The 14,362-nt window shown below is 42.6% G+C and overlaps 1 protein-coding gene across 2 annotated transcripts in view; it reads left to right on the top strand.

Moving 5' to 3' along the window:
- fndc3ba (fibronectin type III domain containing 3Ba) overlaps positions 1-14,362 on the top strand; it is a 343,026-nt gene that overhangs the window by 298,525 nt on the left and 30,139 nt on the right. For both annotated transcript variants that reach the window (XM_072572145.1, XM_072572146.1), the window contains exon 24: positions 12,490-12,656. In XM_072572145.1, coding sequence (XP_072428246.1) covers positions 12,490-12,656 — 167 coding nt within the window. The remainder of the gene's footprint in view (positions 1-12,489; positions 12,657-14,362) is intronic.

Here is a 14,362-nt window from a genome sequence, read left to right as displayed (position 1 = left end):
CACCCAATGATCTGGTCATTTAACTCATTGTTACGTGTGAAATCATAGGTTCAGTGAGTTGGCAATGAATTGACCGAGAGGGTATATAGGGCCATCAGGATTATATGGGGTACATGGGTTGGCATGGAGTGTGAGAGGGTGCATGGTTAGGATGGTTAGAATCCAGACTGTGATGCCCTGTGAACTGACAGTCACAGAAATGTTACGCTGAATCCATGTTAGAGAACAACCTCGATTATCTGAACAAAACGGGTGGGGAGTACTTTGTTTGGGTAACTGATTGTTCGGATAACGGATAACATTATAACGGGACCTTGAGGTCTTGTTCAGATAATTGGAAATTCGGATAATTGATGTTCAGGTAACGAAGGTTGTTCTGTGTTTGGTATTGGTTGGATTGGGGGATGGGGGATGGTAGAGATCCTGTAATACTCCTGATTACATATTGCTCCAGTGTTTGTTCTAATGTTTAAGTAATAGAGGGTTTAGTTTGTCATTTATTTTTGGTGGCTCAGGGAGAGATACCATTGAAGATAAAGCATCTGATCAAGCATCATATAATTGCTTGTTTCAATGTGTGTTTTATTCTTTGTGCTAAAAGTACACTGGCGAACTCATGTAAATATGCTCAGCCACTGACCAGCATAGTTAAAACAAAGGTTGGGCCTATCAATCCAAGTTTCAATCTGGAATATGATTCTTCCAGTATTAGCACAAAATCATAGAGATGTACAGGACAAAAGCAGACCATTTCAACCAGATATCTTAAATTAATCTAGTCACATTTGCCAGCATGTGGCCCATATCCCTCTAAACACTTCCTATTCATATACCCATCCAGAAGCACGACTGTCTGTGAGAAAAAATTGTCCCTTTGGTCGTTTTTAAATCTTTCCCCTCTCACCTTCAACCTATGCCCTCTAGTTTTGGACTCCCCTGTTCTGATGAAAAGACCTTAGCTATGCAGCTTACCCATACTCCTCATGATTTTATAAATCTCTATAAGGTTCCCCCTCAACCTCTGATGCTCCAGGGAAAACAACCACAGCCTATTCTGCCATTCTCTATAGGTCAAACCCTCCAACCCTGGCAATATCCTTACAAGTCTTTTCTGTACACTTTCACATAGAATATCTTTCCTATAGCAGGGAGACCAGAATTGAATGCAATATTCCAAAAATGACCTAACCAATGTCTTGTACAGTCACAGCATCACCTCCCAACTCCTATACTCAATGCACTGACCATTAAAGACAAGATAATCAAATGCCTTCTTCACTCTCCTGTCAACATATGACTCCACTTTCAAGGAACTACGAACCTGCACTCCAAGGTCTTTTTGTTCAGCAACATTCCCCAGAATCTTATCATTAAGTGTATAAGTCCTGCTTTAATTTGCTTTACATCAGCTGGGATTATAACAACATTTTACCATCTATCATGTGCTGTACAACTGAATTATAGTTATCATGTTTAATGCAGGAAAAATATCTGAAAGTAGTTTGGTTTTGATTGCAGCTAAAGAGAAAAGTTGATTTTTTTTTGAGTACTCTCTTTGAGTTCCTCTTGAATACAGTTTGTCTTCACAGACTCATCCTGGGACAAATTAATTGTTGAGAACAGAGACCTTTGTTCAAGAGTGCCAATTTTCTCAGAAAACCTATGTGTTACTCACAGCAATTTGACTTTAATTGATTTCCAAGAACGGTTGACACAATGAACTGCTTGCTCTAGTTTCCCCAACAGGACCACTTGTAAATGACATCGACGTAGGAACAATTTCAGCAATCAGCTGTACAGATTACACATTAGCCCCAGGTCGAACAAAACTTAATGTGGTTGTGTCACTAGGTCCTTTCACCCTGTAAAGCGTCCTCTACTAGTGATTGTTTGAGAACTGAAGCTGCCAGCCTTTATCACTCACCAATTCCAGTCAAATCAATCCATGAGAGGTGTTGTTTTTTGCTTTTGAATGCCCCCATTAAGTTTGTTATTTCACTTGCGATTTGCAGAGCTGCCCACACAGTGATTACATTCCAGCAAAACAGCAACTGGCATCTCTGTAGGTGTCGTTTTAAAAATTTAGTAAAAACATCACAAAATGCTTCCACATGAGTCCTGTCCGAGAGAGATCATTGTGAAGAAAGGCCTGTTCATGCTTGTGATTATCAGGCAGAGTGTTGAAGTTCAGAACTCAACGCTCTTGAATATCTCAAAACCAAACCATGATGAAAAGCATATCATGTTCAAACCTGCAGACCACCTTTCTGTGGTTCTCCAAGGCTGATGTTTCATTCCACATGTCCCTTTTTGCTCTGGGGTTTGTCTGGATCCCCACTGGCAGAGTGAATGAATTTCCCTCTGGCCTTGAGAGATTATCTTTCACGTCCACCTTAGGGAGGAGATGGGACATTGGGTTCCAGGTCTGAGTGAGCCAAACCTCCCCAGACCCCACCTGTTGCTGGCACTGATTCAACTGGTCCGAGATGAGGAGAATCTAGTGTGTCACACTCAGGGTGATTGGGATTGGGGAAGAGAAGGGAGGGTAAGGAAGCATTACAGCTCCTGACCCCTAACCACCATGTCTGATGGTGTTCTGCAGAAATCATATCGGACTCCAAATGTTACCTTGCTGCTGTGTCCACAGATGCTTCCAGACCTGAGTTTGAACAGCACTTTGTTGTAATTAAAAAACAGTATTGTTGGCATCTGTGAGCATCCAAATGTGTACACATGCAATCACTAGCTTTGCTTCTGAATGGCCAACACAGCAGGATGCGAGGAGGAAACAGGGCAAGTGGCCATAGATCCTCACACCACCAGAACTTCACCTGGTTCTGTCACATAAACCACAGCCCCATTCAATAAAAGTCCAACACCGAATGATAAAACCTGATGGAGGATGATCAATGCTCTTGATGCTTTGAGAGAGAGGTGGGCACAAAGGAGATGCAGTGCTTTATTTCATAGAGATTGACAGCACAGAAACAGATCCTTCGGTTCAACTCATCCATGCCGACCGGATATCCCAACCTAATCTAGACTCATTTGCCAGCACTTGGCCCATATCCTTCTAAACCCCTCCTATTCATTTACCCATCCAGATGCCTTTTAAATGCTGCAATTGTACCAACCTCCACCACTTATTCTGGCAGCTCATTCCATACACGCACCACCCCCTGCATGAAAAAGTTGTCTCTTAGGGCCTTTTTGTATCTTTCCCCTCTCACCCTAAACCTATGCCCTCTAGTTCTGGACTCTCCCACCTCAGGGAAAAGACCTTATCTATTTACACTATCCATGCCCGTCATGATTTTATAAACTTCTATAAGGTCACCCCTCAGCCTCCGACACTCCGGGGAAAACAGCCCCAGCCTGTTCAGCCTCTCCCTATAGCTCAAATCCTCCAACCCTGGCAACATCCTTGCAAATCTTTTCCGAACCCTTTAAAGTTTCACAACATCCTTCTGATAGGAAGGAGGGCAGAATTGCACGCAATATTCCAACAGTGGCCTAACCAATGTCCTGTACAGCCGCAACATGACCTCCCAACACCTGCACTCAGTGCTCTGACTGATAAAGGAAAGCATACCAAACGCATTCTTCACTATCCTATCTACCTGCAACTCCACTTTCAAGGAGCTATGAACCTGCACTCCAAGGTCTGTTTGTTCAGCAACACTCCTGAGGACCTTACCATTAAGTGTACAAGTCCTGCTAAGATTTGCTTTCCCAAAATTCAGCACCTCGCATTTATCTAAATTAAAATCCACCTGCCACTTCTCAGCCCATTGAGCCATCTGATCAAGATCCCCTAGCACTCTGAGGTAACCTTCTTTGCTGTCCACTACACCTCCAATTTTCCCCTCCAATCCATTTTAATTTAGCCCCTTCCCTCTCTCCCTACCTACCTTCCCCTATGGTTTCCATAGCACATAATGAGCTTTCCCTGGCTACACAGGTGATTACTGGCAGTTAGTAATTTTTAAAAAAAGAAGAAAAAAAATAAACGTGAGATGATTTTAGTTGTGAGAAAGTCATTGAGTTGTTTAGGACAGCATTTTGGAGTATAAATAAAAGGGAAAAAGAAAATGTAGCACCTCTCATTTGTCTAATTTAAACTCAATCTGCCACTCCTCAACCCATTGACCCATCTGATCAACATCCTGTTGTAATCTGAGGTAATCTTCTTTTCTTTCCACTACACCTCCAGCTTTGGTGTCATCTGCAAACTTACTAACTATACCACCTCTGTTCAATCCAAATCATTTATATAAATGATGAAAAGCAGTGGGCCCTGCCATTGGTTACTGCTCCTTTGGTTTTCTGGCCCTCAGCTCTGGGTCACACTCCCGAAACATTTCCACTTTGCATTCATCATAATTTATGACAATCCTTAAAACTTCACTCTTTGACCAAGCTGTGGATGTCTGTCCTCATATAGCTCAGTGTCTTGTTTTTATATACTGCACCTGTCTGACAATATTTCATTATGTTGAAGCTTGTTGGTTGTGTCCTAGTTGATCTTTAAACCTGTTCAGTTTTGCCTGAGTTAGACTTTAACTCATCTCTCTGTTTGGTGCACACTGAGCAAGGGTCAGTTGTTTCCCTTACCCCGTGAGCACTCAGTATGCGCAGTGCTGACTGATTCCTGGGAGCCAGCTGTGGCTTATCAAGCAGCATTCACACCTCAAGGCAGAGACAAGTTCCACTCCAGGGACTTAAACTCAGAATCCTGGCTGACACTTCCAGTGAAATATTGAGGCAATGCAGCAGTGTCAGAGGTATCATCTTTCGCAGAGTCATTCAACAGAGATGCCCCCTCAAATGGACAGAGACACACAACAGCATTATTTCAAAAGACAAGCAGAGTTCTCCCTAATGTCCTGGGTTAATATACATCACTCAATCAGCATGCAGAAAAAGATTGTCCATCCACCATTCGCCACTTGCCTAGTGGAGTACAGCACCGTTTAAGAAACTCATCGCAATCTTGCACAGAGCAGCCTTCATGATAGACACCCATCCACCATTTCAACACTCAGTCTTTCTACCACCAAGTGGCAGCAGTGTGTATCGTTGACAAGAACCACTGCATCTAACTCACCAAGACCCGTTTGACAGGACCTTACTAAACTACAACCTGTTGCCTTGAAGGCCAAAGACAGCAGATGGATGGGAGCATGCCAACATCTCTGCCCCGAGACTGCTGTAATGGTCCAAAAAAGCACAATGCAAGCTGAATGAATAACACCTCCTCTTTTGTTAGAGCACTTGGCAGCTTCAAGGCATCAGTATGGAATTCCACAACTTCAGAGCTCGACTGTATATCTGTTCCCCATTTTTGTTCCATCCCGCACTCAAGCCTTGTCTCGATTACTTTTCTCTCAGTCCAGAGGACCTATTCTCTCCCTTTCACATTTTAATTTACACTCATTTTTCTTTTTCACCATCATTAACAATCTCTTTGCCTTTTGCACTGTGACTCAATAGCATCTGTTGCCCTTCACCCCAACTCTATCATCAGTCAATATAATAAAAGCCCAATGCCTTTCATTTGCGAAGAAGAGGCATACTGAACTCATGATATTGACTCTATAAGTCTCTCCTCAGTTTTTCCAGCACTTTTTGTGTTTATTTGTGATTCAAGAAATGCGTGGAGTTTGCGCATTCTCCCCTTGTCTGCGTGGGTTTCCTCCGGTTGCTCCAGTTTCCTCCCACAATCCAAAGATGTGCAGGTCAGGTGAATTGGGCGTGCTAAATTGACCACAGTGTTCAGGGATGTGTAGGTTAAATGCATTAGATGGGGGTAAATGTAGAATGGTAGGGGAATGGGTCTGGGTGGGTTACTCTTTGGAGAGTCGGTGTGGACTTGTTGCTCCAAATGGCCTGTTTCCACACCATAGGGATTGTACGATGATTCTCTGAAGAAGACAGCTTCTGACTTTCAAAATGATGTCAATTATATTGTTAAGCTTAAACAAGTGGAGGGTGCTGATTGATTGATAATCTCTTTGTGCCTATTTTAAACATTGAAGCAGCTGAGATACTGGATTGGGTGATTGGTAGCAGGTGTGTGCATTCTTTGAATAAACCAACTCTCAAGTAAAGTGTCTGTTTCTGATTTTGTGTTGCACCTTTTGGCTTGGGCCGAATTAACACTTACAATATTCACAAGGGCCAATAGAGATGGACAACATATGTTGGTTTCATAGATTTATGGTAATGTCCTTATTTTTGGGCAGGAAGGTTCAGGTTGCACTTGGCCCAGAGTTTTGACATGAATAACAAACGCAAGCCTTGTCTGTGATGTTCAAAAAGAAATGATCATTCAAACATTGCCATTTAGGGTAGCTTAATGGCAATTGGGGTGCTGCATAATGTAAAACTGACAGCAAAAACAGAAGGTGCTGGAGAAATCCTACAGATTTGAAAGCATCTGTGGAGGGAGAAACAGAGTTAGTGTTGAGTCCACTTGGATTCCGAAGAAAAGTAATCTTGGATGTTAACTCTGCTTGTCTTTACATGAACATTGTCAGACCTTATGTTAGCACTTTGACTTTCTTTCAAATCTCCAACAACTGCAGTATTTTGCTTTTACAACAGAGAGAACTCTTTGTTTGGCTGTACAGTGCTTTTGAGGTTGTGAAGGGCACTATAGAAATGCAGGTTGCATTTCTCCCTCCTTCCAGTGTTGTTAACAGGGGAGTGCCTATTTGCTGGTTCCAGTTTGGCATTCTATCCATGACTGTCTTTTGTAAGGAAAGAATTATTCCTTGCAATCTCAGTCTTCATTTCTAAACTCAATCGCGTCATTAATACATTTCAGAATATTTGGCTGATTGGAGAGAGAGATTTCAACACTAGATCTTGTATTGGCAATGTGAGGAGATAAACAGCATCACAGCCTTCACCCCAAGAGATAGCTCAGTCTTCAAATCAGCATCTTATATTTCTGCAGTTAAACTATAATCGTAAGGACATCAATCGTCACTAACCAGGGTGAAATGAATAAATATCATTCCGCAATCAGAGACAGGTTATTACTCCCAGCACTTCTACAGATATATATTTTCTTTCAGAGAATACCCAATTGATTATTTTTGGTTTGTGTTTTCGGCAGTATCCGTGAAGTGAAGAGTAATTACATTTCACACATGAAGGGTTGTGTCAAGATTGTATTTATAAGTTTATGCTCACAGTCACTTTTGACCATCACCACTCACCCTTTCCATATTTGCTCCCTAACTGGGCACTGCCACAGAAAATTGCTGCCACCAACGCTCCCATTTTGAACAGTCCCTGAATATCATGAGGTATATCTTCACCCAGTGAGTGATAAGACGATGGAATTGTCTGACACAGAAAGTGGTTGAGGCCAAAGCATTTAAAAGTTAGATATAGACCTCAGGGCCAAAGGGATCAATGGGTATGAAGAGGAAGCAGGAACAAGGTATTGAGTCGGAAGATCATATTGAATTGCCGAGTAGGCTCGAAGGGCTGAATGGCCTGCTCCACCTCCTGTTTTTTAATGGTTCTGTGCGCCTCGCTGAAGGCTGATGGAAAGTCAACTACAGAAGCCAACACATGAGACTAAGGTTGAGAAAGTGCCCCTCAGCCAAGGATAAGTGGACAAGATCAGAAGCCACATGACAGCAGGTTATCGTCCAACAGGTTTATTTGAAGTCACAAGATTTCTAAACGCTGCTCCTTTATTACTTCACCTGATGAAGAAGCAGCGCTCCGAAACCTTGTCATTTCAAATAAACCTGTTGGACTATAACCTGGTGTCATATGACTTCTGACTTTGTCCATCCCAGCCAGTCCAACACCAGTACCTCCACTTCAAGTGGAGAGAGACCAGTTCCTCTCCACATTGCCTACTTGCCCTCCATCCCATTCTCTCTTGGCTCACTTTTTCCTACTTATTTTGTATCCTTCTCTTTCTCCTCCCTCCTTTCTTCATTCTAACCTTTAATCCACTTCCTTTGTCAACTTCTCCCTTTCGTTATCTTGCCCTTTTGCAACCTTCATATTCTCTTAACTATCGATCTCAACCACACCCTCTCACAATCTTCCTTTCCCCTCACTCTCAGTCGTTCACTGTATCTCTTTCACCCAATCTCTCCTCAATCCTCTGATACAGATAAAGGGGGAGTGGGGGTGAGTTTAATTTATGATTTGTATCCCCAGCCCACGTCATGATGTATTGGTTATTTGCTCCTTTCCCTTTTCACTCTAGTCCATTAATGAGATAGACCAAAGGCTGTACTTCAAACCCTGCTTTATGGATTTCAACTTTTGCAATAAACCCAGAGCAAAAACCTTTAAAAAGAAATAAAAAGTAGGATTTATCAAATAAAGGTTCAAAATCCAGGGGAATTGATTTGCTACTACACATACAAGCTCTCAGGAAGACAGGAAAGGAGCAGGAATTGATTGTAATTTGCAAGTTTTGGTGAATTTTCTATAAATCAGATCATATTCATTCAAACTTGCGAGAACTCAGTGTCCAATATTAGTTCCTTTGGTGAACTGGGCTCAGTCCTTCTAACAGGAAAAGTGTACGTTTCTTTCCAGACCGCAACTTGGGGAGAGAGAGAGAGATGGAGAGTCTGAGGCAGATTGTCACCTCAACCTGGGGTCTGACTCTTACTCTGGAGGTCAAACAGAAACTGGCCTAGACTCCCAGAACTAAATACTTAAGCAATTCCACAAGGTCCAATTCCAGTCATGTGACAAGAGCAGGCAATTTGGGTGCCAGTGACCCATTTCAGAGGGCTAGGTGGAAGGTCACTAAGCTAACTTTGTAGTTTTACCTCTACAGATTGATTAAATAGCTTGAAGTCACCTCTGCATCAGAGTTTCTATTCTGAGGTGATGGGGAGTCTGAAAGCATTAGCACCCATTATGGTATCATGGGTCTGGATGCTTTCCTTTGCTCAAAGCTGTCTGGAAGCAGACAATGTATCTCCAAGTCTGATGTGCTAGCTTGAGCTGGAATGTCTGTACAATTCAGAAGCTTCTAGAAATACAATGAAAGGATCAATCTCAGCCATTTTACAAATCCAGCAAAAGTGACATTTTCAAAGGAACAGAATTTCAACATATAATTATAGATGATATTTTTCTCTGGGATTACTCATCCCATGCACCTTTCTTCTCCTTCCTGTTCAATCCCATATCTCTCAATTTGGGCTCTTAAATCCCTTCCTCACTCTATCCGCCCCCTCACTCGCAGTTACACTGTTTCCTGAATGGGCCAGCCTCAAACCTGCATCATTCAATCTCAGCTCCCACTATCTTTCAGCTGCCTTCTCCACCCAGACACTCACTTGCAATGCTTTACATAAAACATTGTGAACGAGTATATCGGTCTCGTTCACAAATTTCACACCCGCTCCCACATCCCTCCCTCCCTCACTGACTTCCTTCTCTGTCCCTGAATTCCCTTATTTCAATCGGTTTGATCATTTACTAATGTGGATGGTTCAAGTATTGTTGCAAGCTCAGGCCAAATGCCTTGGTAACTGTTAATGCGTATTTATTCTGACAGTGTCAAGGGCATGGAGCGGGAGGCTCCAAGCTGAACAAGGTCCATCTTCCTGGTATGCAAATATGTGACCACTGAGGTCACAGCAACATCACTGTTTATCTCAGATATCTATTTAAATAATGTCCAATCTTCTCACTGCTCATTCACCTTGACCCATTGTCTCAGTTCTAATTCACTGCTATCCTCCCCCTCTCCTCCCCCCCCCCCCATATTTCTCATCTCTGCCTTGAAAAAAGATGGTTTTCTATTTCTAAAACTCATCATCTGAAAAAAAGAAATTGAATTAGAATAAGAAAACATACAACCTGCCATTGTCTGTAGTTCACTCTTTCTTTCACTCTCACTTACGCTTCATGGTGGCTCAATGGTTAGCATTGCTGCCTCCTAGCTTCCAGGGACCTGGCTTCAGTTCCACTCTTGGGTGACTGTCTGTGTGGAGTTTGCACATTCTCCCTGTGTCTGTGTAAGTTTCCTCCGGGTGCTCCAGTTTCCTCCCACAGTCCAAAGATATGCGGATTAGGTGGATTGGCTGTGGGAAATTGCCCATAGTGTCCAGGGATGTCTAGGCTAGTTGGATTGGCCGGGGGTTTGCAGGCAAGGGGGGCGGTGTGTGGGTTGGGTGGGATGCCCTTCGGAGGGTCGGTGTGAACTCGATGGGCCAAATGGCCTGCTTCCACACTGTTGGGATTCAATGCTGATTCTAACTAGCAAAGTGTGCACACTGAATTATTTTGCTTCAGAACTCTGTTTTGCTTTCGAAAGTTGGACAATTAGAATATCCCTTCTCTCACACTTGCCTTCTCCCCATTCCTCTCTGCTCCTTTATCCCCAGTCTCTCTTCGGTCCTCTCCCTCTCTCTTTCTCTCTCCATCAGTAATCCAGTTTTGGCTGTTCATAAAATGCAACTGCAAACTGTGATGGTGTAAAATTAATGTAAGTTCCCCTCTCAACCTCCTTAAAGAGAAGCAAGGAACAGAAGCTTCTGAAATTCATCCTCTCCTTTTTCAAAACCATTGGAAAAACAGGGCCTGAATTTTAAAAATGCAGCTTTCCTCTGCTTTCTCTCTACAGATGCTGCCAAGCGTCCTGAGTTTCTCCAGCAATTTCTGTTTCTCTTGCATCTTTTCATTTGACTGAATGATACTGGGGAGCTGTGCCCAGACCGCACAATGTAATTCTACCTTTCAGAGCTACAGATGCGAATTCGAACTAGTGTTTGAAGCACAGGCTTTTGAGAGGCCCTGAGCCATGCAAAGGGTTATTTTAAATGCAGATACAAGAGATGACTCCATTTTTAAAGCAAACACAGAAAATGCTGGAGCATCTCAATGGAGTTGGCAGTATCTGTGAAGAGACAAATAAAAGTTAACATTGCCCAGATTTCAGTTACCCATTTCCCATACTTCTGCCCTCACCCCTTCTCTTCCTTCGCAGAACCCCTTGTCCTTACTTTCTCTCCACTAGTCTCCACATTAAAAGGATAGCGCTCCATTATATCTGTCACCTGTGGCAGGTATATCCACCAAACACATCCTCCTCACCTCTCCACTCTCAGCATTCTGTGGGGATCATTCCCTCTCTTATATCCTGCTCCACTCCTCCTTTCCCAAAGACACCCTCCTGTGCAATCGCAGATGGTGTAACACCTAACCTCTTCACTGCCCAAAGTCCCAAACAGATCTTCCAAGTGAAGCAACATTTCACATATATTTTTAATCTACCTATTGCATTACGCTGCTCACACTGCGGTCTCCTTCAAGTTGATGAACCCAAACTGGGTGAACGGTTTGTGGGACACCTCAGCACTATCTGTTAGAAATTGTTTGGGATTTGGATGCACTATCTTGCTGTCATGGTAACATGCCTATCCTGCACCTGATGCCATGTTCCAATGAAGCACAATGGAAGTTCAAGGGACAACACTTCATTTCCTGCTTGAGCACTTTATAGCCACAAGGTCTCAATATTGAACTTCAGAACCTGACTGCATTATATCTGTTCTCTATTCTTAATGCAGTCTTTCTCACTTTCCCCACAACCTTTTACTTGTTTGTGTCTTGTTTACCTTGCTGTTAGTAGGAACGTCTCACTCTCCCTTTCACATCTTAATTTTCCATCTCTTTTTTAACTTGACCAACCAATGACAATCCCTTTGGCCCTTGTACCGTGCTTTGTCCTCTTTCAAAAGTATAATAAAAAGCATTTTCCAACACTTTTGAACTCTGAAGAAGAGTTTACCAGACTTGAAACATTGACTCTGTTTCTCTCAGATGCTAGGCGAAAGTGCTGGAGATCAGAGTCAAGATTAGAGTGGTGCTGGAAAAGCACAGCAGGAATTCCTGATGAAGGGCTCCTGCCCAAAACATCGATTTTCCTGCTCCTCGGATGCTGTCTGACCTGCTGTGCTTTTCCAGCACCACCCTAATCTTCTCTCAGATGCTGTCAAACCTGCTGAGTGTCTACAAAATTCTCTGTGTTTGTTTCAGATTTCCAGCATCCGCAATATCTTTGCCTTTATTCAATTTTACAAAGCTCTGTGATTGTGCAATAAATAATTCCTTGAACTAATTCCTTGTTTCAACACTGATTTTGAACATTTGAATTTTCAGTACTTGAATAAAAATAAAAATCAACTGAAAGAAAAGCAGGAAGCTATTGAAGAAGATTGTGTGTGATGTCTCTGGTTAGCAAGTGTAATGGCCATGAGTAGTTGGGTTGGGCCACACTGAGAGTAATTGTGAAGTTGGGAATGTATCGCCACAAAAGTTGAACAAATGTATTTTTCAAAAAAATGGATCAACAGGAAGCCAAGTAATACTGCTGGGAAGTTAGGAAGAGAAATGATTTTAAATATATTTTAAGATAAGTAGATATTGCTGTGGTGCAAATGGGATTCTCCTATTGGAATCATCTCTGTGTTCTTGCCTCCTCAGGTTTATTCCAATCTATCGAGGGCCAAGCCACACTTACAAGGTGCAGAGACTGACGGAGTCCACATGTTACAGCTTCCGAATTCAGGCAGTCACCGAGGCCGGAGAAGGGCCCTTCTCCACGGTCCATGTGTTCAACACAACCAAATTAGTCCCTCCTGCTCTCAAAGGTATGTCTTTTTGGTTACAAGACTCAGGACCGCAGAGCTCCTATCAATAGGAAAGAAAACAGTGTGCTACTGAAGGCTGTTAAAATTCTGAAACGGAAACAGAAATTGCTGGAGAAATTCAGCTGGTCTGGCACCATCTGTGGAGAGAGGCATAGAGTTAATGTTTTGAATCTGGTACGACTTCTTCAGAACTTATACAATTCTCAAGGAGGGTCACTGAATCCAGAATGTTAACTCTGCTTTCTATCCACAGATGCTACCAGACCTGCTGAGTTTCTCTAGTAATTTCTGTTTCTGTTTCAGAACTTGCAGCATATGCAGATCTTTATTTTAGGTTAAAATTCTAAGAGAGGCTCAATAGAGTGTGACTAAATGTTTCAACACTTTGGAAACATGGCAGTCTAAAACTAGGTGGCATCAACGTAAGCTGGTCACCAATAAATCCAGGAAAAAACTGAGGCGAAACCTCTTTATTCAGAGAGGGGTTAGAACATGGGCTTCATTACCACATGGTTTGGTGGAAAGGATTGGTAATACATTTCAGGATAAGTTAGAGAAACATTTGGGAGAAAGGGTCAGAAGGATAGGCTGATAGGATGAGATGAATTGTGATGAGAACAGGCTCATGGGCAGCATTCACAATAAGGACTATTGCCCTATATCTGTGTGATACTCTCTATCAGTTTGTACCTGGCTTGTGACTGTAGGAAGTGAGAGATGAAAAGAAGATGGAAAGCTGATCTAGAATTTGGAAAGAGAAGGTGAGGGAAATTTGATTGACCCTGTCAGGATTTCAGAAGGTATTGGTAGAGTAGAGGGAGGAAAACATTTTTGTCCACTAGTGAGGCCAGGCAACTGGTCATCAAGGTGGCTCAGTGGTTAGCACTGCTCCCTCACAGCACCAGGGACCCGGGTTCAATTCTAAACTCGCATGACTATCTGTGTGGAGTATGAACATTCTCCCCGTGTCTGCGTGGGTTTCCTCCAGGTGCTCCGCTTTCCTCCCACAGTCCAAAGGTATACAGGTTAGGTGGATTGGCCATGGGAAATGGAGGGTTACAGGAATAGCATGGGGTCTAGGTGGGAAGCAGTTTGGAGGGTCAGTGTAGACTAGATGGCCCAGATGACCAACTTCCATATCACGATGAGGCCAGTCTGGGAGAAAGGCACATTATCTTTGAAACGGAGTGAGGCCTTTGAAAAGAAAAGCTTGGAGAAAATAATTCTACATGCAAAGCAGAAAGTTGTGAGACTCTCACAAATTAGTAATTCAGGGGTTCAGGATTTTTCTGTCTGACCAATGGATGTGGATATGGATCCAAGTGAGGAAATGCAGGAACAGATTTGGCATAAACTCTCAGAATACCAAAACACACTTGAGGGCCTGAATGGTCTCCTTCTGTTCCTTTCTAGTTCATTTTCTACCGTGCTGTTCTTCTTCTGCAACAATCTATTGCTTCCCTGCATACCTCCAATGACTTGATATACTTTTTCTAATTTATTTTGGCAGTTGGGACAAATTTCATTTTTGAATTAATCATGCATTATCTAAAATTTGATAAGCAAAACAATTTGTGACAAATAAATACTAACAGCAAATCTACTTAATAGCTTTTATTGCAATGGGAGAATTCCAGAATGACAAGGGACCTAGTGAAAGAGAGTTTGAGTTATCCAGTGAAAATGAACCTTCAGCAGCAGTTAGC

Source organism: Chiloscyllium punctatum, chromosome 6 (genome assembly GCF_047496795.1).
Source record: "Chiloscyllium punctatum isolate Juve2018m chromosome 6, sChiPun1.3, whole genome shotgun sequence".
Taxonomy (NCBI): domain Eukaryota; kingdom Metazoa; phylum Chordata; class Chondrichthyes; order Orectolobiformes; family Hemiscylliidae; genus Chiloscyllium; species Chiloscyllium punctatum.
Note: the sequence above shows the minus strand (reverse complement) of the source record. Positions and strands in the feature narration are given on the sequence as shown.